Source organism: Scylla paramamosain, chromosome 1, assembly GCF_035594125.1.
Source record: "Scylla paramamosain isolate STU-SP2022 chromosome 1, ASM3559412v1, whole genome shotgun sequence".
Classification (NCBI taxonomy): Eukaryota; Metazoa; Arthropoda; class Malacostraca; order Decapoda; family Portunidae; genus Scylla; species Scylla paramamosain.
The window spans coordinates 14,765,001-14,787,500 of NC_087151.1; the positions used below are offsets into that span (position 1 = coordinate 14,765,001).

General features: G+C 37.8%; 2 protein-coding genes across 8 annotated transcripts in view; both read right to left on the reverse strand.

Annotated features, from left to right (window-relative positions):
* The window catches only part of LOC135101255 (glucose-6-phosphatase catalytic subunit 1-like), a 38,660-nt gene extending 26,198 nt beyond the window's left edge, over window positions 1-12,462 (reverse strand). Inside the window, exons 1-2 of one of the 4 annotated variants that reach the window (XM_064004950.1) lie at window positions 12,317-12,462; window positions 47-114 (exon numbers count right to left, since the gene is read on the reverse strand). In XM_064004950.1, the coding sequence (XP_063861020.1) occupies window positions 47-114 (68 nt within the window). In that variant the 5' untranslated portion in view covers window positions 12,317-12,462. Of the gene's footprint in view, window positions 1-46; window positions 115-944; window positions 1,093-6,584; window positions 6,703-12,316 lie in introns of those variants that run through there. The other 3 variants (XM_064004969.1, XM_064004960.1, XM_064004966.1) reach the window with 3 other exon arrangements.
* Window positions 12,463-15,041: 2,579 nt separating this feature from the next.
* LOC135101273 (uncharacterized) overlaps window positions 15,042-22,500 on the reverse strand; it is a 38,230-nt gene continuing 30,771 nt past the window's right edge. For all 4 annotated transcript variants that reach the window (XM_064004993.1, XM_064004981.1, XM_064004985.1 and 1 more), the window contains exons 11-14: window positions 19,127-19,232; window positions 18,821-18,986; window positions 18,049-18,187; window positions 15,042-17,902 (exon numbers count right to left, since the gene is read on the reverse strand). In XM_064004993.1, the coding sequence (XP_063861063.1) occupies window positions 16,864-17,902; window positions 18,049-18,187; window positions 18,821-18,986; window positions 19,127-19,232 (1,450 nt within the window). In that variant the 3' untranslated portion in view covers window positions 15,042-16,863. The remainder of the gene's footprint in view (window positions 17,903-18,048; window positions 18,188-18,820; window positions 18,987-19,126; window positions 19,233-22,500) is intronic.

Genomic DNA, 22,500 nt, shown 5'->3' on the forward strand with positions numbered 1-22,500 from the left:
GGGGGTTCTGCAGAGTGGCGTGCTGCACATCACAGTACACACTCACAGTCTCTGGAAGTTGGAGATGAACTCGGCCCCCCAGTAGTGGTAGGTGTCCACCAGCGACGCCGCCATCTGCCGTGAAGGAAGAGGAAGGGAAAGCTTGGTCAGTACATACACGTTTGTACCTGCAGGGAACACTACACACACACACACACACACAGAGAGAGAGAGAGAGAGAGAGAGAGAGAGAGAGAGAGAGAGAGAGAGAGAGAGAGAGAGAGAGAGAGAGAGAGAGAGAGAGAGAGAGAGTTACTTAAGACACAGCAGGAAACATAACAAGACAGGAGGAAATATGGATAGAGTTTTTCAAATGGAGCAAGAGATCAGTGGAGTGCATCACGTGAGGTAGAAGCGTGTGTAGTAAATATACATAAATTGAAAGAAAAATGTAATGATTTTGTTAAAAGATAAAATAAATGAGTAAATGGGACCTAATGAGTTTGACTACAACCTGTAAAAATACAAATGGTGCGTAACCGCACACAAACAAACACACACTTAAGAGAAAGCAGCAAGAAACGTAACAAGAGATAAGGACATGATACATAAACAACATTTTCCTTTACAAGTTGCACAAAAGATTAGTGGAATGCATTAACAGAGGAACGTGTCGTGAAGTACAAAGAACATACTCAGACATATATTTAACATGAAAAAAATAAAATTAATAATAATAATAATAATAATAATAATAATAATAATAATAATAATAATAATAATAATAATAACAATAATAATAATATTCACTACTGAAGAGACTAGACGTAACCAACCTAACCTCTAACCTATTATTGTATACAAAAAAAAAAACATGTAAACTAGTAAATATAAACAGATCAATTGATAATAATAATAATAATAACAAACAATGAATAACTTTACCACGACGCCACTTGACCTACAATTGATCGTCGTCACATATTCAGCTTCTCACTCAAACCCAGACTCTCACACTGGTTTCCTGCGCACCATGTATCCTAGAGAGGTCACCTTGAAAGCAACACTCGCCACGGAACAACACACTTGCGGAATAACATATGATAGCAGCCTTACGTAGAGACCAGCAGGACTTAACACATGGGCAGAGCATATAAACACTCAAGATAACCTACTTCACACACGCACGCTCCCTCTCTCATCTTCGTTTTCTTCTGTAGCCCGTTTTCTCTTCCCACAGCCCTCCAACGCAAGGAAGATTGTGGGAGGTTAAAGAGAGAGAGAGAGAGAGAGAGAGAGAGAGAGAGAGAGAGAGAGAGAGAGAGAGAGAGAGAGAGAGAGAGAGAGATGATGGCTCTTGAATGTTAAGATAAATATTATGAAGCCAATTTGACTCGACAATTCACACTGAGCAAGAGAAGGATGGTGCTTCTAAAGAAAAAAAAAAAAAAAAAAAATAGAATGTGATAATGCTTTGATCTCTCTCTCTCTCTCTCTCTCTCTCTCTCTCTCTCTCTCTCTCTCTCTCTCTCTCTCTCTCTCTCTCTCTCTCTGGCTAATTACTAGGGCGAAAGTTTTAACCTGATTACAAGTTTGGGCTTTATATAATAGTGCGATATTCTTCTGCGGTCATGACGCGAGAAGGGACGCGCGGGGAAAAGAAGGAAGAGAAAGACAAGTGGCGATCGAGGAACCGAAAAAAAAAAATAATAATAAATAAATAATAATGATAATAATAGTAATAATGAAAATAAAAAAAAATAAAGGAGAAAATGTAGGCAAGTAAAACATAATGATAACATAATAAATAAATAAATACACACAAAAAAAAATTAAAGTAGAACGAAAAACAAATCGGAAAGAGATGGAAGATATAAATAATGAAAAAGATGAAGTGATATAAGAAACGAAAAGGAAACAAAATTAAAAAAAAAAGAAAGAAGCAAATGAGTAAATGAATAAGTAAGATAATAAAGGAAGGAAGGAAAGAAAGAAAGGAAAAGATAAGGAAGGGTTTTTTTTCTGAGTCATCGACAAGAACAAGAATTAAGAGAAGCGGCGAAGAATAACACCTAAAGAGAATCAATGAATAAAGTCAGTTGTGTAAGAAATGGAAGCGAGATAATACAGAAAAAAATAAATAAACAATAAAGGAGAGCATCTCTCTCTCTCTCTCTCTCTCTCTCTCTCTCTCTCTCTCTCTCTCTCTCTCTCTCTTGAACCATAAAGATAGAGAAAACAACAGGTCATAAACAAATAAAAGGCTGTTAAAATACGAAGCAAGCAAGACAAGAAGTTAAGACGAGTGTTGGATTTCTGGATCTAAACTTCGTATTCTCAGACGTTTCAGCGTCTTTATCTGCACTATTTTTAATTGGCTCTGGTATAAGTGAAGGCGCTGTTACACATGCGCGTTTTCTGTCAGCGCAGCACGCTCCGTCAGCTTAAATTTCACGAGCCGCTCATGCAAATAAATGCACGGGACGGGTTACTCTCAGCAAATTTATATGTTTACAATGGGGGCCTTTTTTGTTGTTTTGGTCATGATCAAGGTAAGCTGGTAGGCGGTACACACGCTGTAAATGTAAACAACTCTTTACAACTGAAATAATAAAAGGATACTAAATAAATTCACCTTAACTTGGCCTCTACTCATTCTCAGCATTATTCATATAGAATATTTCACTATTTCACAATTTAAAGATGCCACAAGTTGAAAGTTTGTGTGCTTTTGTGTGCTGACGGAAAACGCGCCCGTGAAATGGCGCCTTTTACTGGGAATTTCCAGGATTCTGGTAATAGTTTAACAGGCTCTAATAAAAGGTACTGTGATTTTCAAAAGTTATTTTATGATTCTAATAATAATCTTGCAGGCTCTAATGGAGGTTATTGGGGATCTTTCATTTTTTTTTATGGTAAATAATAGTTTAATAGTTCTCTAATTTTTTTGCACCATTCGTAAATGAAAAATAAAATAAAATAAATAACGATAAGAAGAAGAAGAAAAAGAAGAAGAAGAAGAAAAAAAAAACCGTGAGAACCCGAGTAATCCTCTCTGTGGCTTTTAAAAATACCTTAGAAGAGACTAAAACGTTTCAAAAATAGATGCACGGATGAGGCAGCAGAACAAGTAGGGAAGCCAGGCCATGGCGTGGCTGTGCTCGGCGCCTCCAGAGAAAACAAACGCGATAAAATTGTTCCACGCGTATTCACACAATTTCCAGATGCTCTTATATCTGGCTCATCTGCTTTAAGTGAGACTCCAATAACGGTAGAGGAGGAGGAGGAGGAGGAGGAGGAGAAGCAAACCCACAGGCAGGAGTAAAGGGAGGGAACGAGAGGAGCAGGAGGAGGAAAACTAATACTCCAAATACAGAACGGATCAAAATTTAATAAAGGAAACATGAACCCAGATCGCTGTTGAATTGTTCCACTCACTGAGTTCTTAAGAGTACAAACGTAAATGTTCTCCAGTTTTTTTTTATTTTATTTATTTATTTATTTATTTATTTTTTTTATCGTGCAGAGATATTGGCTGACTACATACATGGAAGGCGCTCTCTCTCTCTCTCTCTCTCTCTCTCTCTCTCTCTCTCTCTCTCTCTCTCTCTCTCTCTCTCTCTCTCTCTCTCTCCAAGATGTACTCATGAATCAACCAAAATTTTTCCTCCACAAATATACGCTAATTCACAAACAACCCCCCTCCCCACCTCTCTCTCTCTCTCTCTCTCTCTCTCTCTCTCTCTCTCTCTCTCTCTCTCTCTCTCTCTCTCTCACTCTCTCTCTCTCTCTCTCTCTCTCTCTCTAAAAGTAAACGCTCTACCAGGCTACCACACAAAAGCTGTGTTTCCCCCCGAGGGCGCCACACGCATCCTCCCCAGCCCCTGCACGCTCCTCGTCTCCACAGAAGGTGTTTTTTACGCTCATTTCCTAAAGAGACAAAGTGAAAGGCCGAGATGGAAATTAAAGAATGAAAACAAAAAAAGAAAAGAGAAAGAGGATCCCCAGAGTGACGTGACTGGCGCGGGAAAAGACGTTAGCTCAGAGATTGTCTATTTGTGTATCTTTACGTTTGTTTGTGTGTTTGTTTGAGCTGTCTACCTGATCATCTAGCCATTTGCCTTCTTTTTTTGTCTATCTATTTGGTTATTTATCTATCTGTTTGTCTGTTCATCTTTCTGTCTATCTGTCTATTCATCTCGCTGTCTGTCTGCCCGCATATCTATATACGTAGCATATCTATCTATCTATTTGTTTATCTATCTATCCGTCTATCTTTCTGTTTATCTGTTTATTTATCCAACCGTATATATTTACTGGGTTCTCTCTCTCTCTCTCTCTCTCTCTCTCTCTCTCTCTCTCTCTCTCTCTCTCTCTCTATATATATATATATATATATATATACGAGTATATATATATATATATATATATATATATATATATATATATATATATTATATATATATATATATATATATATATATATATATATATATATATATATATATATATATATATATATATATATATATATATATATATCCCAGTCAAAATCGTATTAAAATTACAAAAGATAGAGGAGCAGTACTTGTGGTTGTGATGGAAGAGTTATTGTTATTATATTGTTATTATTGTTGGTGTTGGTCGCAGTGACAGTGATCACCGTGGTTATTATATTGCGGTTTAAGTATCTCATAAGGTCGGTGTTATTGTCTTAGAAGGCTATATATATTGTGTTGTAGGAATGTCGAGAAAAAGCAGAATGAGGCTTGCGTCAGTTTTCACTTTTTCATCATGAACCATTAGTTCATTATTACGAGTATTATTGCTGTCATGTGTAATGTTCCGTTAGCGAAAACTCTACTTCTCTACATAAAGAAAATCAAAATATGAAAATATAACGCAGGTTTATAGCACAACATTTGCTATTGTTCATGTAGTGTTGGAGTCTTGCACTACCTCACCATACCACTGAGCTAGCAATACACGCCTGTTTCCCTCCAACACTGACTTGGTGGTATTGACTTGTGTTCCTTTTACCATAGACGATTTTACTTAGTACAAACAAAAGTACTGACATATCTAAACTTCCCCCATCATTCGCTCCTTAGGGTGCCAGTGGCTCCTTCAAAATATTGTTCTAAACTGCACAGCAACAATTTATTTAGTAAGAGGAGCCATGCCGGGCATGGGGTTGAATATAAGCTACACATCTAACTTTCTAAGCCGCTAAAAGTTTTCTCCACATAACAACTTAACAATAAACTAGGAGTAGAAAAATTTAAAAAATAAAGATAATATATAATGTATCAAGAAAAAATATCAATGAAAATATGGGCACAAAACAGGGATGCCATTCCTGCTTCGCTACCTTCAAGCATCACGTCGTCTTCGCCTCATGTACTGTCCACGTGGCTTGACCATGACAGTAATCTGAGCTTAAAAGTACTGGAGATAAACAATGTGCGTCACGTACCCTAGTCCATAGCTCCAACTTTACAACACACGTGGCGGCGCAGCTGATGGGAACCGTCCTTCAGCAGCCACTGATAAGACCCGGTACATGAAAAAAATATTGCGTACGAGTATATCTAAACAATGTCACCGTCTTTTTTTTTTTGTGTTTTTTTTTCCCTCATGTAAAGGGTATTACTCAAAGTCCGTATTTCGGTCACAGAATACAGGACGGGGCGGAGTACATACTCGTACAGTTCAGCAAGCCTTGATCTCACGGCTACTTGTACCCAGCGTGTGAGGCAACCTTACTGTGGCGGCGAGACCTTCAGCCCGGTGAGTCCTTGTTTACCGAATTAACGAGTTAATTTCACTCGGTCACAAGGCCACACGGTACGGCCTTGTGGCCTACATCAACACTACCTGGGTTAATAGTTCACGCCTTTATCTATCCTTTATTCATACTGACTAAATATGTGGTCGATGCAGAGGCAAAATATTAAATACACCATTTCAAAAGACTTTTTTAGAGATCAGTAAAGGGAAAATAGTAAAAGAAAAGAAGGCATGGGACAGTGTGTGCCTCAACGTACAACTGTACACTATCTAGATTGAATTAAAGTCTTTGGAGGGATGACCGCACCAACCTCTTCTTCCAAATTTTAAGCGGCCGCCCTTCGGTGTTCCAGCCGCAGTGAGTAGAGCAGGAACTATGGCTGAACGAATAAGGAATGAGACGTTGTTAGGTCAAAAGAAGACACACATATAGTGCGTTGCCGTGCGACGATATTTATGTAACTTACCAAAGCACTCTCTAAGATTGCCATGTAAAAAATCTCGATAATTTTCACCGTTCATTGTCACTCCCCTTATAGTGGCAGGGCATTTAAAGCTGAACAAAATCCACTCAGGCTGTGGTGAGCATCTTGGCTGGTGAAGGTGTCAGACTCGCGTTCTCCGTCTCCCACGGCCGAGTTACCTCGCCTTCAGATCAATTTCTCGGTGCTTCAGTGATGCGTTCAAGGGGAGCATGACACCTCCGCTAGAAAACTAAGTCGCCCAAACCATGATAGGAAAAACTACACCATACCATCACATTCTCTGGACGTTTGATATATTTTCTGGTGTGTTTGGTCACATGAATCACTTGCCTGGATTGGTTTCCTATCACCCTGAGATACTGATATCGGCTCACTCCACCCTCCCGAGTGTTTTACTTTGCGTGCAGCAGCGGGGAAGGCTGTTTGCTTACTGCTCTCCGTGAAGGCAGCTCAAGGTCGCTCAGAAAAAATATCTGAGCGTTCCTTAATGATATGTTACTAAGATCACTGATGGTGGGCTGCGTTGTATCGCAAGGAGGTTCACGACACTTCTTTAGGCATCGCTCAAGTGTCCTCTGATCCTCTCGTGTCTCCATGGTGACACGATTAGCTCTCAATCCCACCTTTGCGAAGTGTAAACACGTTTTGTGCTCTGAGGCAAATCAGGTTCCCGCGCCATGTCCTGATAATTAAATCCGCCACTTCAAGCAGTAAGTTACAAGCGAAATTTCTAAAATTACGTCACTACACATTGACTAATGACGGCGAGACGTTAGCAGATAATTAAGAGGCTCTGGTGTCGTGTTATGAGTGAGCGATTCATTCTCATTAACGGCCTTATTTATTTTTTTTTTTTTTTTCAATCGACGAGAACAAAACATGACGAGATGCTGAGGAAATGCAACGCACTGAAAAACTCAGATACTTTATCTGAACCCACTTATCTTTTGACGCATGCAGTACTCGTGCCATGACCTTCGGTAAGACAACTCTCAAGAAATAGTCGTGCATGAACACGGTGTGTGAGGCCATCCTCCTTGAAGTAATGAACCCAAGAAAAGGGGGAAAAAAAAAAATCTGAAAAATTGATTGAGTTATGGCACTTAACAACAAGGTCTTTTGGGAACGAATAGTTTTATAAGAGAGAGAGAGAGAGAGAGAGAGAGAGAGAGAGAGAGAGAGAGAGAGAGAGAGAGAGAGAGAGAGAGAGAGAGAGAGAGAACGCTACTTCTCCCACCAAGAAACTGCCGTTATCCAGGACTGAACTAGCAATGACGTAACTTTGGACAGAAAAGCGGAGAAAGTGGTGCCATCCCGCCAGATATCAGATTGGCGATAGCTGAGGTATCAGATAAACGCCGGACGCCGTGCAATGACCAAAGGGACGCTCAGGCTACACAGCTGCACTGATAAAAAATCGGTATCTTTGTAGTAAAATTATGTAACGTATCGGAACAAGATAGTACCTAATCACCGTAGCTACTACAATAAGACTCTGCTATCTCTCCTTGATGCTAGAGAGAGAGAGAGAGAGAGAGAGAGAGAGAGAGAAAGAGAGAGAGATGGAGATAGAGAGAGAATATTACGAACTAAAGCAACAAAAATATTACTACTAGGCTATGCGGACATTACAGATCCAATTTATCGGATGGATGAAATATAATAATAATAATAATAATAATAATAATAATAATAATAATAATAATAATAATAATAACAACAACAACAACAACAACAACAACAACAACAACAACAACAACAACAACAACAACAACAACAACAACAATAATAATAATAATAATGATAATAATGATAATATTAATAATAATGAAAATAATAATAATAATAATAATAATAATAATAATAATAATAATAATAATAATAATAATAATATTAATAATAATAATGATAATAATAATAATAATAATAATAATAATAATAATAATAATAATAATAATAATAATAATAATAAATAAATAAACCAATAAATAAGTAAATAATTAATCAATTAATAATTAATAGGTTAAATTATTAATAGGCTTCATTATAAATACTGACTCGAGTACATCACCAAAATATGTACGATGATGATTGACAGTTGACACCCAGTCTAGTAAGATAGCAGCCTGCATGCACAGTCAATATGTATATGTACACTATTGTATTGTTGCTAATAAACGTGCTGCGGGGATTTCTTCAACATACTCTCAAAATAAATGCAAAAAGATTTTCTACATGGTACACTTGACAGTAAAAACACTGTGGTGAATAATTGTATACGATAGGAATTCATTCTACTATAACAGGTATTCTCCTACTTGGTAACGACGCACCGTGCTGCCACAGGGACTGAGAAGCCTAGCCTCATTTATGAAGATGCCGCAGAAAGTCGAAACAAGCTTAATGGAATCTACAATAAGTGAAATAATTGGTGCAACGTATGCATCGCTAATTTTCTCTCTCTCTCTCTCTCTCTCTCTCTCTCTCTCTCTCTCTCTCTCTCTCTCTCTCTCTCTCTCTCTCTCTCTCTCTCTCTCTCTCTCTCTCTCTCTACCAGTTCGTTATATTTTTGTTGTACTGTGTTAATAAGGACCGAGAATCCTTAACACAGGCCTCTCTTGCATCTCCGTTTTGAGGGTTTTTTGTGCCCTCGAATTTGTTAAAAAAAAATAAATATTGCCATCTAATAAAGTGAGATGGTGGGAGAAAAATGGGTTATAAAGGCCATACAGTACACACTTGCTATAACTACCAAGTGAATCATTCTAGTGATGTAAGATCGCTAAGCTACGCATGACTGAGAGAGAGAGAGAGAGAGAGAGAGAGAGAGTGTGTGTGTGTGTGTGTGTGTGTGTGTGTGTATACGGGTTACGGTGTGTCACGAAAGATGAACAACAGTGGACCATAACAGCTCGGAGTGAGTTTGCAAGCATGGCATCACTTCTCTCGCAAGGTTACATAAACGTATCATTTCGACCTTTCATAATTTTTTTTTTCCAAGATAACCATGAATCTCTAACAAGTCCCTGAGAGATGCTTGATTGACTGACCGGTTTATGACGCCACAACAACACATCAACGGCGTCATATAGCTGAGGGATGATCACCTGAGCATGCTGTGTGTTATGTCTCTTAAACTTGAATCTGGAACTACAATTTTGTGTTTGCTGGAAGAGAGAGTTTGCCAAGATGTCCTGTCTCAATGTGGTGAGATGAATGGCTAAAACTCTCCTCCTGCAATTACTGTGAGAGGTGTCTTCCTGCACTGGAGTCACATGAATTTGTGCAGGAAGGCATGCAAGTGAAACATAGCGAAATAAAACCCAGAAGACGAAGGAGAGAGACGGGTGATTACTGTGGCAAAAAAAGCCGAAAGAAAAAAAAGGAGTGTTCATAAAGGTAGATAAAAAAATGTATTGATTAATTTCTTAGTATTGATTAATTCATATTACAGTACATACTTGCAAAGGCATAAAAAAAAAATTAAAACACTGATCTCAAATTATATATAGTTTGAATTCTCACTGACCCCCGTATTCTTAAACGTTTTGGGTTCTCATTAGGCCTGTTTTCAAAGACCACAGATGTAGTAAGTAAGTTTCCCATATGTTTTTTTTTTTTTTCCTATCAACAATGTAAGGTCTTTGTTAAACTATCACAAGAATTACAAAAACATCCTTAAAAACCAGATCAACATCCACTGAAGCCTGTTTGAACACTCACGATAAAACGAGAAAATGTTGAAGGATGCGAACTTTATGCCCCTCGTATGATGTGGTACACAGAACCGTGTTTGAAGATGCACTGCGCTCACTACCCACTCTCCTTGCTCATGAACTTATGTGAAGCAAGGAGTAATGGCTTCTGAGAGCACATCAGCATATTATTATCTGTGTGTGTGTGTGTGTGTGTGTGTGTGTACCAGGCTGAGTACCACTTACAGTCCAGGAAGAATGGAAGCACTGCATTTACTAATTAATAAAAATATATACACACCATAGTATCTTTATAAATCACGAAATCTTTATCCTACTTGAACATCTGCTTACGGTTCATGAACTGTTCATCTTTTTTTTTTTCTTGTCATAGAAGAATCTTTTTACCTCTGAATACTGAGTGAGCGAAAGCATTACCACCCGTTAATTAAGGTGAGAAAGAGAGCATCAGTCCTGGAAAGCCTTGGTGATGAGCACACCTGAGTCTGGATGGAGTGATGGGGTCGTTTCTCTCTCAGCGTGAGGAAGCAGGCGGAGTGGAGTGAGTGAGTGGATGAGTGAGTGTGAGTGAGCCACTGAGTGAGGGAGGGGCTGGGTGAATGAGTGAATGAGTAAAGGAATGAGTGAGTGATTGGGTGAGTGTGTGGGTGAGTAAGAGAGTAGGAGTGAATGATTGAGTGAGTGAGTGAGCGAATAAGTGACTGACTCACTGACTGAACGACTGACTGAGTGATAAGTGTGTGTGAGTGAAAGAGTGAGTGAGTGAGTGAGTGAGTGAGTGTGTGAGTTATTGAATGTGTAAATAACTGAGTGAATAAATGAGAGAGTGAGTGTGTGATTGTATGAGTGAGTGAATGAGTGGTTGAGTGAATGAGTGAGTGTGCGATTGATTGAGTGAATTAGTGAATGAATAAGTGAGTGACTGAGTGAGTGAGTGTGTGATTAGATGAGTGAGTGAATGAGTGGGTGGGTGAGTGAATAAATGAATGAATGAATGAATGAGTGAGTGAGTGAGTGAGTGAGTGAGTGAGTGAGTGAGTGAGTTAGTTAGTTAGTGAATGGATGAATAAGTGAGCGATTGGATGAATGAATGAGTAATTGTGTGAATGAGTGAGTGAGAATGTGTGACTGGATGGGTGAGTGAGTGTGTGATTGGATGGGTGAGTGTGTGAATGAGTGTGTGAGTGAGTGAATGAGTGTGTAATTGAATGAGTGTGTGAGTGTGTGATTGAATGAATGAATGAGTGAATGAGTGAGTGAGTGAATGAATGGGTGAGTGAATGAGTGAGTGAAGTATTAAAGTCAAATAAAGTACCAGATACCAGAGAGGTCAAGTGACACTAAAGTGCTCGTATTCTTGAACACGTTGCGCTTTCAATTAAGACTATTCTGAAAGGCCACAGAGGTGATTGATCGGGTTCTAGTGAGCTTTTTCCCTATTGGTGATGCAGCATCCTTGTTAAACCATCACTGAATCATGTAAATACCCTTGAAAACATCCATAACTTGCACTACAATCTATTTCAAGTTGGGGTAAGACGCAGGAACGTTTGAAAACACGATACTTAAGTGAAGAGTATACAGAAAAATTAAGTAAAGCGACAGGATAATGTATGGGAGAGTACTTAAAGCAAGAGGGTTAAATCAAAGGGAAGATGCATAGGTTCGTGGAAGGAAGGAGGTGATATCGTATAAGAAGTGATGTAGTAATTCAGTAAGTTCTAGTCGTCATGAAGGCATTGTGTGATGTGGAAAGAATCAACGTGATGTAGAATAATTAAGCTACACCAGCCTGGTACAAAAGAAAATGAAAATGTCACATAGATAAATAAACAAATTGATATATAAATAAATAAATAAACAATTATATAAATAAACAAATAGATAAAAATAATACAAAAATTAATAAAGAAAGAATGTAAAAGGTGCTCCTCTCTGCAGATCAAACAAACACACCTGTCCCTTAATAGGAAAACATGTATGTGTGATGCACCTGTCTGTTCATGAGGAAAATTAGACCAGTACACCTGTCCATTGATGAGAGAAGAGGCCGATACATCTCCAGTGAGAATACATGAACCAAATGCACCTGTCCGTTAATGAGAATCGAGAAATACACACCTGTTGTTAATGAGAAAACAAGACCCATTATATACCTGTCTTTTAATGAGAAAAGGCCTTACACCTAATGAGAACACATGAACCTAACCTAACCGTCTTGTAATGAGAAAATGAGATCTATTTACCTGTATGTCAATGAGAGAAAACTAAACTGATACACATGATAAGAAGACGAGACCCACACAACTATTCTTTAATGAGAAATAACGTGCAGAAGTTACGCACCTTTTCGTGAGTGAGTGTGCGCGCCGGGGTGAGTTGTGGGACGCGGGAGGACTCACTCGCCTGCCCTCCGTGCCGCCGCCTAAACCGTATCTGATAATGACGCGCTGGGAGCCACTGTCTCTATCGTCTTGCCTCCTCCATCTCTCTTTCTTATCTCCCACATACCCCCCCCCTCTCTCTCTCTCTCTCTCTCTCTCTCTTTCTTCTCCTCCTCACTATCATCATCACTCCACGCTTCTGTCCTTCATCTTACTACTAAAATTCACTTTTCCTCTCATCTTTTCGTACTCTATCTCGTCCTTTACTTATCTTCTTACGGTTATGCTTGAGCTCTTTCTCTTGTTCCTTCCGTTTATTTATTTATTTATTTATTTATTATTACCTTTTCTCCTCAATGCATTCTTTCTTTAGCATGTTTTATTTTATTGGCAGTTGATTGTGACACACACACACACACACACACACACACACACACACACAGAGAGAGAGAGAGAGAGAGAGAGAGAGAGAGAGAGAGAGAGAGAGAGAGAGAGAGAGAGAGAGAGAGAGAGAGAGAGAGAACTGCTACATGATTCTTCCACTTTTGCATAGAGCTGAAAGGCAAGGAAGTCACGTGGTAATAAGGGGCACTGATAAACTTGTTTTATATGGTTGGATTTCAACTCCGCATTTCTGGGCCCACGTTTTATCATTTGATAAGAATACCTTTTAAAAACTCCATTATCTTTTCTTATTCTTTTCTCAGCTTTTATCACTTTAAAAATTTCATTGACGCATTTCTCCTCCCCCTGGTACAACTATAACAACAACGATTGCTACTACTACTACTACTACTACTACTAGAACAGGGCCCGTACTATCGTGTTATGAAACGTTTTACCCTCTCATATGGACTATTTTCAAATGCCACAGAGATGATTAGTCGTGTTCCCAAGGTTATTATTTATCATTTATTTATGTGCATAATTATTGTCAAATTATTACTAGAATAATAAAAAAAAAAAAGCCTATTTGAAGAGTATTTGAGGTAAGACGCTATATACTGTAGATGTTTGGGAATGCACTGACGGCAATTTCGTAAGATAGTGAACTGAGCATAACGTGGTGTCCCAAATGCCGTAAAACTGGAGGTAAAAAAAATATAAATAAATAAATAAAAAATAAATAAAAATAAACAAATAAATAAAATAAAATAAAATAATAATAATAATAATAATAATAATAATAATAATAATAATAATAATAATAATAATAATAATAATAATAATATAAAATTATAGTAATAAAGTGAAATAATTAATAGGTAAATAAATAAAGGGAAGGGGATAGGGGGAAGGATTGCATGTTGGAATAATCATAACCTACCAACAATCATAATTGTATTGCAAGTAAGTTTTTAGTACGAAATGAAAGATCAATGAACAGGCTGTTGAAAAGTTGTGACAAATGCTTGTGATGACCAATGATGGATGGAGGTGATGTGTGCGTAACAGAATAGGTATTTCAAGTAAAAGAGAGAGAGAGAGAGAGAGAGAGAGAGAGAGAGAGAGAGAGAGAGAGAGAGAGAGAGAGAGAGAGAGAGAGAGAGAGAGAGAGAGAGAGAGAGGAATGGTTCAGGTGTTGAAGCACAGCACTATGAGTGGCCTGGTCACATGGAAAGAATGGCACAAAGTGAAGGGACGAAGTGAGTATCTCCATACTCGTATAAGTAAGACAGATCTGTGCAAGAGAAGGACCTCCAGTGAAATTGGACAGGAGTTGGAATGTGTGAGAGAGAAGAATTAAATTACCAGATCATACATGGGGAGAATGCAGGGATAGGAAAAAATAAACCCTTCTGTTGTGGCCTTAACCCGGGGGAGTTTTTAAGAACTCGTGGGAGATATATACAGATATATGGCAAAGAAATAGTCACACAGTTAAGAGTGAGTGACATTTTCATAATACAGTGTGCACCAAGACTGTTTTGAGAGTCTTATTTTGTATATGTATGCAGATGATTTGATGGTAAATGTTGAGTGAGGTTGAGGCGCAAATTTCATTAATATGAAGAAAAGGCATACAATCCAATGATCAAGTGATAAATGTGCATAAAATAAAAATCATTATTATCACATGAAGGTGATGGCACTGAAATAACTGAATTTGTATGACCAAACACAATCTGCAGAGAGTGTGGATCTTGATTAAGTTTTAAATAGAGCACAAACAGATGTCATGCACATGCACAAGAGATGTAATGAGATCAGAGGTACATTGCAGAATATTCTGTGTTTAAATTTGCAGTATATTGGAGGAGAGATGAGAGATTAATAAAAACAGCCATTTCTTGGAATATGAAGAGAAAATTTATAATTTAGAAGATACAATTTGTGGAGAATGTGCAAGTGGTAGTGTAGTGACTAAAATTTAATGTGACTGGAGAAAGCTCAAAGAATGGTTGTCTTTACTGATATGCAGGGAACTCTATCTTAGTTTCTAAGGTCACTAAGTGGTGAGTGTACAGAGAGAAGACCATATTTGCAACAATATTTTGGCATAAATTAGTAATATGTGAATGTGTGGTACATTACTGAACAGATCTGAAATCATACATAAATTGTAAACTAAGGGAGAAAATTGTATGATGACAGAAGTGGAGCCCTTCTTCATGGTGCAAGAGGACATTTTAGGAAATAAAGCAGAGTAATATATTCTAACCAAAAGGAAAAATAAACAAAGTATATAACAGACTAGTTCAACAATTATTTACCATATTTTCTGGAGAGAAAAGTATTATCAACAAAACAATTTTTCATTCTTAATATATAAATTAGAAACTATAAGACCTAGAAATGGTAAATTTAGGCATGCTAAAAAAATAGAACATTTTTATGCACACACGCGCACACACACACACACACACACACACACACATGTACACAAAAGAAAAAAAAATTACAAATAAAAAATAAGGGAACACAGGCATATCAACTTTTGTGTTATAATAGCCATTATAATTAAATAGTTATGGAAACATGAACATCATCCAAAAGGGAAAAGTGGATCAAGCCACAGCAAACAGATGGTGACAAAATTCTTACGAAGAGGCAACCAGCAGGCAAAGATGAGTGTTGGGAGCTTCCTTTGTCTGAAATCCATACAGTTTTGTGCTTTACTCTTGAACAACTTTTCTTCCTTTCAATCAAGTCCACAAAACTGTCCATACTTGCCCTATCATGTATCAAACAAAAACTGCTTTGTGACAAATATTTTTTATTTTCTATCCACATGATATTTACGCTTAAAAATACTGTAAGTCACATTGGTTTCCGTGAGAATATCGCCACCTTGAGCAAAATGATGGTGAGAAATGTGTAACAATCAATGGGAGTTCAGCCACATTAAGTTATCAGAAACAGTTAAGTCTGAAGTCTGGCTGGTGAAATATTCCTTATTACTGTGACAGCTGTCAGTTACCTTCAGGTCAGTCAAGGAGCCTTACAATCCACAATCAAGTAGTCACACAACTGTTCACTCAGAAATTGACACACAACATTTATTAAAGGTATCTCCAACACCTGGACTTGTGATTGGAATCACAGCACTTACTATTTTTTTCCTTTAACCCAGGAATCATTACAATTACTTATTTCTCCCTTTTATCTAATATCTCTCTACTATTTTCTATAAATTTTAGTTTGTGAATTACTTGACAGTTCTGAAGATGGAACCTTACAATATTTCATCTACTTATTTTGAATATAAAAATGTCTATAACCTTTCTGTGTATAAAGCATTACCTGATGCAGACCTTCATTTCAGATAACACTCGTGGTACAGGTATGAAGGAAACTTCTTTTTCACCAAGTGCCTAAGCATTTTGAAGGACGAGGTGAGTGGAGGCTGAAACTCAAGTGTTACTTACAGATATAAGAAGAGATTGATAGTGTCTGAAGAACTATTACATAAATACCAAACAATATCACAAAAAAATAACCATTGGACAGTTCCAATAAAGCATGATGGATGTGTAAAATTTGTACATTTTTGATGATGATGACAAAATAGATATGCTAAAATGGGTGACTCTTATTATGATGTAGGAATGTTCTTTACAATGTACAATGTTACAGATGTGCTTGCTTTATGAGGGATTAACACAATCATGTGAAACAGAACAAAATATTTCAAAATTAAGCAGAATAATAATGTGAAATAATTCATTACTTCAAAAAAATTAAACTATATGTACAGAACTTTAATCATAGAGTGCTCTTAGTATGTATGGTGGCCTTCAAAAGATGCAGTAGTCAAATTTACATTAAAAGAAAATCCAGATCAAAGCAACAAACCTGAACACCATTTATAAAATGTCAACCAACTCAGTGACTTTAATTCCCAGTGCAATATATATATATAGCATATATATATATATATATATATATATATATATATATATATATATATATATATATATATATATATATATATATATATATATATATGCATTACACATACATACACACATACACACATGCATGCGCACACACACATTCACTCACAAGCTACTGGAATCTGTCCCACCCACCACTTCGACCATCATTCCCCATCATGCCCCTGCCATGAGGTAGGCCACCCCCCCAGTTTCTTCCTTGCTGGTAGTCATCACCTCTCCCTCTTCCTCTTTGGAAATCTGACCCCCTTCCTCCCCATCCACCCCGCTGGAAGTCTCCACCTCCTCCACCTCCCCCTCCTCCCCTGAATGGACGACCTCGCCCCCTCCATGCTCCTCCCCTCCCACTGTTATAGTCATCATCTTTATTACCAAATCCTCCAACTTTCCCACCCCAAGAATTAGCATCACCATGCCAGTCTCCCCCACCACCACCCCTCTCATTTCCACCCCCACCATAGCTACCATTACGATCCCCCCCACCATAACCCCTGTTTCCACCCATGTGGTCTCCCCGACTGCCTGACATACCATCCTGATTGTCACCCCCAGGGCCTTGCATTCCTCCTCTAGTCTGCCAATGGTTATTCATGCCACCCCAGTTCCCTTGTTCCCTGTCATCATGTTTTTCAAAGTCTTTGAAGCCACCTCCTCGACCTCGGCCACGACCCCCCCAGCCTCTCATCCAATTCTGGCCACCTCCTCCTCTGTCCTCCATGTCTCCTCCATTGTTTAGATTATTATCTCTATTAATATTCTGATTCTCAAAGGGCCAATCCTTATTATCAAACCCTTGAGGAAACTGTTCATTGGGGAATCTCTGTCCCCCTGCAACAGGACCTCCTCCTCTGGGTGCCCCTCTGATGGGCCAGTTTCCACGCTGGGCACCACCCCGACCAAAGCCTGCATCAGGGAGGCCTCGGAAATTCCCTCGTGTGGCCCCAAAGTTGCGAGGAGCACCAGCAGGCATCCCAAAATTGGCTGGGATTCCTGGAAAGGCTGCTGGGTTTGGAAAGGCATTGGTGTTGGTGTTGGTAGTGTTGGGTGGATTATTATTAAAATTCTGAGGAGTTGGTGGCTCATTAAACTGATTTTGCTGGAAGCCTGGTGGTGGTGGAGCTGGTGCCTTCTTCTCTGGTTGTTCTTCAGTGCTGGAAATGAGAAGAACTATTTGAGCATATTGGTTCAACTTAACTTTAACAACTGATAGTATTAAAGGCTGAATGATTGTATCTTGTTCTAATGTGAAATAGTTTATGAATCAATATAAATTTCTTATTTTTGTTTTATATAGTACCTGGCATTTGGATTGATAAGCTGATTCTTTTCTTTTATGAGCTTCCTGGCAAATTCAAAGTCTCCTGTCACCTCTGCAACAGCTTCTTCTTCTTCCATGGTGGAGAAAGCATTCTGAATTACATCCCCTGGTACTTTATCTGAAAGTCATATAAGATATGTGATACTTCAGCCAGTGGAACATCTCAGATATAGTTTGCAAACAATAGTTCTTGTGAAAGCTACTAGCAAGTTCCAGAGCCTGGTTACAATTTTTAAAATTTTAAGAGGGTGTATAACAGGAAAGCTGAAAATCAGTGTGACAATGAGCAAGGGTAAGGAGAGAGGTGTAGGATGTGTTCAAAGTGATAAGAGACTGGAGTAGTTTTCAATGATTTGACATTCTGCTTTCTGTAATGTGCCACTCCACTTGTTAGAGAAAAGGCCATTTGCATGAGAAGAATGATAATAACCTCTGCTCCTCATCCTGAAAAGGGAGGTGGATATATTCTAGAAAAGAAAACTGGAGAGTACACATTAAAAATACATACCATTCATACAGCATCTCAAAATCACCAATCTGTACAATTTATATAATTAAGCTTTCCAGACCTGGGCAAACATGTGGTCCAATCTCTCTTGTGATTATGATTTGGGAAAACTCAGTGATACAAAAACATATAAGATTGTTAAAACAGAATAAATAAAGCCTAATGCAATTATCAATTCTGCAAGAAATAAGAAATAACAAAATAAATAAATAAAATAAATGAATATCATGAAAAGTTACTTACTTAGAGGAATAAGAAAACCACAATAAAGAATGGAATTAGCTCTGATGGTGTTTAGAGGAACTGATCCTGGAGGCAGTTCATCTCCATCATCAGTGTACACCATTTCTCCTGGAAGGTTGGCTGGCAGGCTGAAAAGCCCAGCACTGTCTGTCACCACCCAGCTGGTCTGCAGGTAACAGAAATGTGGAAAACTAAAACTTGGAAATTATCAATAATTAACAAAAAGTATCAATATCTGATTACTTTTCACTTCACGTATCATAATTTCATGAGCAATACTGGATGAAAGCACTAGCAATCACATACAGCACTGTTCTCCTCTTCCATCTCATCCTCCAAGCCTCCTGCTGCATTCCACGCTGCCTGGAAAGTCTTGGGGATTGGCTTGGCATAGGGAGTTTTCTTTGAAAATCTGGAAATAATAGAGTAACAGGAATATAATAGACATGAAGTTGTGTCAGAAAACATGCAAATTACTATGAACACTGAATAGAACATAAGACATGCAAGGCTATGGGGAAGACCATGAATGAGATGGATGGTCAGTATGAAGAGAATGTTGGATAAAAGAGATACCTGTGGAGTGAGGATGAAAGACTGCACATGATATAGTTGAATGGACACCATTTAAAAAGGCATAAATGGGACACAAACACACACACACACACACACAAGCAGCCAAGCTGGGAGGACGCATGGGTAGTAGCCCTGTGACTACAATAAACACGTTGTGGTAGGGGAAGATGTAGTAGTACTGTTTCCAATGGGTCGGCTGCAGGAGAAAATAAAAGTTAAACCTTTTCAGGGTTTACTGCAGGAGACAGAGAAGTAAACACAAAACTATGGCAAAGAAGGATGTTTGGCCCTAGAAAGTAATGTTGAAAGATTGATAGAGAGAATCAAAGTTATGGAGGAGACCCAAGTAAGACAGTGTAAAGAAATAAAGGGATTGAGAGCCAAAAACATAGAGCTAAGAAATCAATGCAGCACTATGGAAACTGAAATTAAAGAATGCAGGAAGAAAGTGGAAAGGTGTGTCAAAACTGTAGTTCATCTAAGTGAAAAGCAAGATGCATGGAAAAAGCTCCAAGAAGGAAAAAAGGTAAAGTTTGAAAGGAAAGTAGATAAGTTGGAAAAACAAATGAGTGAAAAAGAGGCTGTGCAAGGAGAGTGTAAACTATGAGAAAATAATAGAGGAACAATTAAATGAGGACAAAATAACAAAAAAAAGGTGATAAAAGTTATCAAAGGTAACAAATCCCTTGTAAGGAAGACAAATGATAAAAAGAAATGCATTATTGTCTTTGGGATTAAGGAAAATATGGAGATCAACAAAGCAGTGAGAGAGAAAGAGCTGAAAGAGGTAGTAAACAAAGTGGTAGGAAAGGTACAAGAGGAGGGAAGATATCTGGTAAATGAAGTAGAAGAATATCACAGGGTAGGGAAATTCATAGCCATAAGAATCAAAATTAAATTGCAGGAAAATGCTGAGAAGCCTCTGGCAGGGGCCTGGAGGCTGGCTAAGGATGAGGTAACAAAAAATGTATGGCTGAAAAGAGATTTAAATGAAAAGGAGAGGAAAGAGCTAATTAAGCTGAGGGAGGAAGTGAAGGCAAAAAACAAGAAGGGAAGAGCAGAAGATATTCTATTGGACAGTTTTGGACATGAAAGTGAGAAAGTGGTACCTGAACAGGAGGGAAAACAGGGAAACAAGTTAAGGAAAAAAAAGATATGGAATGTGGCATATACTAACATTAATGGCTTCATCTTGTTTGAGATTAAGGGAGTTAGATGTTTATTTAAATGAGAAAAGTTCAGATATAATGGACCTCACTGATGGGTTAGAAGAACTAGAGAACATTGGACAAAACAGATACAACTTATGAAAAAGGAGAATAAATAAGAAAGGAGGAGGAGTGATGTTTTTAATTAAGAAAATCTTAAAAGTTGTTGAAATAGAATGTGGCAATGGACTAGCAGAGGTATTAAAAATTAAAGTGAAAAATATACAAAGCAAAGAGACAATTCATAGTGACTTACATACCACCCAAAACCAATGCCTGGTCAAATTAAAAATATGAATAAATGACAAGACATAAAGAACTGGGTAGAGAAAATGAAAAGTAATGATAAAGTGATTATGATGGGAGACTTTAATTGTAAGGTGTGCTGGGAAGAGTAGTAGACTGAGGGATTAGAATCATCTTGCAGAAATAAATTATTACAACTGGTAATGGATAATCTATTAACACAATGAATAAAAGGTGTTACAAGATTCGGTAAAGATGGAAAAACATTAAGACTAGATCTATTATTTAGCAAGGAACCAGAAGAAATTGAGAATGTTCAGATAGAGAGTCTGTTAGCCAAAAGTGACCACACTATCATAGAATTCAATATAGATGAGGAACCAGAGGATGAAAGGAATGGAGAATACCATGCTGGGAGATTAAACTACAGTAAGGCAGACTTTGACAACGAGAAAGTTTTTTTAAGAAGCGAGATGGGATATATTCCATAGGGATATAGGGGGTGCAAGAGAAGTGGGATGAGTTTCTTGAAATACCTATACAAAGAAGGTGAAAAAAAGTTTGTGCCTAAAATGCAGACAATAATAACTGGTAAAAAAGTGTGGTTTAATAAAAGATCTGAAGCAACAAGAAGGATGAAAGAGGATTCACAGAAAAAGGGGAGGAAAAATAAAAGACTTAACCTATGGAATAATTACAAACAAGAAATGTTTATGTGAAGATACTGAGAAATGAACAAAAACAGTTTGAAAAAGATACAACAGACAGGTGTAAACATGAGCCTAAACTCTTCTATAGACATGTGAATGGTAAACCAAAAAGCAAAGTAAGCATAGAAAAACTAAGATGACAGAAGTGATGAATAGGAGCTTCAAGGAATTTTTACAAAGGAAAAGGAATTTTAAGGCCACTCGATGCACAGGAAAATAGAAAAATGGAGGAATTTCAATTTCAAGTAATGATACAGGAAATTAATGAAATCATCAAAACTTTAAATGTGAGAAAGGCCACAGGACTGGATGGAGTGTCAGGATGGGTATTAAAAGAATGCAGTAACTAGCTTAAAGATAAATTACATACCATCATATGTATCTCCATTAATGAAGAAATAGTTCCACAGGATTGGGAAAGGGCAAACCTTGTGCCCATATTTAAAGGAGACACACAAGACCCACTAAATAACAGACCAGTTTTGCTGACGAGTGTAGCAGCAAAATTGTGTGAAAGGGTAATAAAAAACAATGGACTAAATTTTTAAAAGATAACGAAATCCTTACAAATTGTCAATTGATTTTAGAGAGAGATCTTGTCTTACCAATTTGCTGTGTTATTATTCAAGAGTGACTGATATAATACAGGAGAGAGATATGGTTGGGCATACTGCATTTACCTAGATTTAAGAAAAGCTTTTCCTAAGGTACCACATAAAAGACTTCTATAGAAACTGGAGAATATAGGTGTTATAAATGAAAGACTGTAGGAATGGATGGAGGATATTTAAAACAAAGCAGAGAGATCTGAATGGTAATAAAGGACCAGACATCAGTGAGGAGCCCCATATTAAGTGGGGTCTCCTAAGGGTCAGTGTTAGCACCAGTAATGTTTGCAGTGTATATAAATGATATGGTGGAGAACATATCCAATTATGTG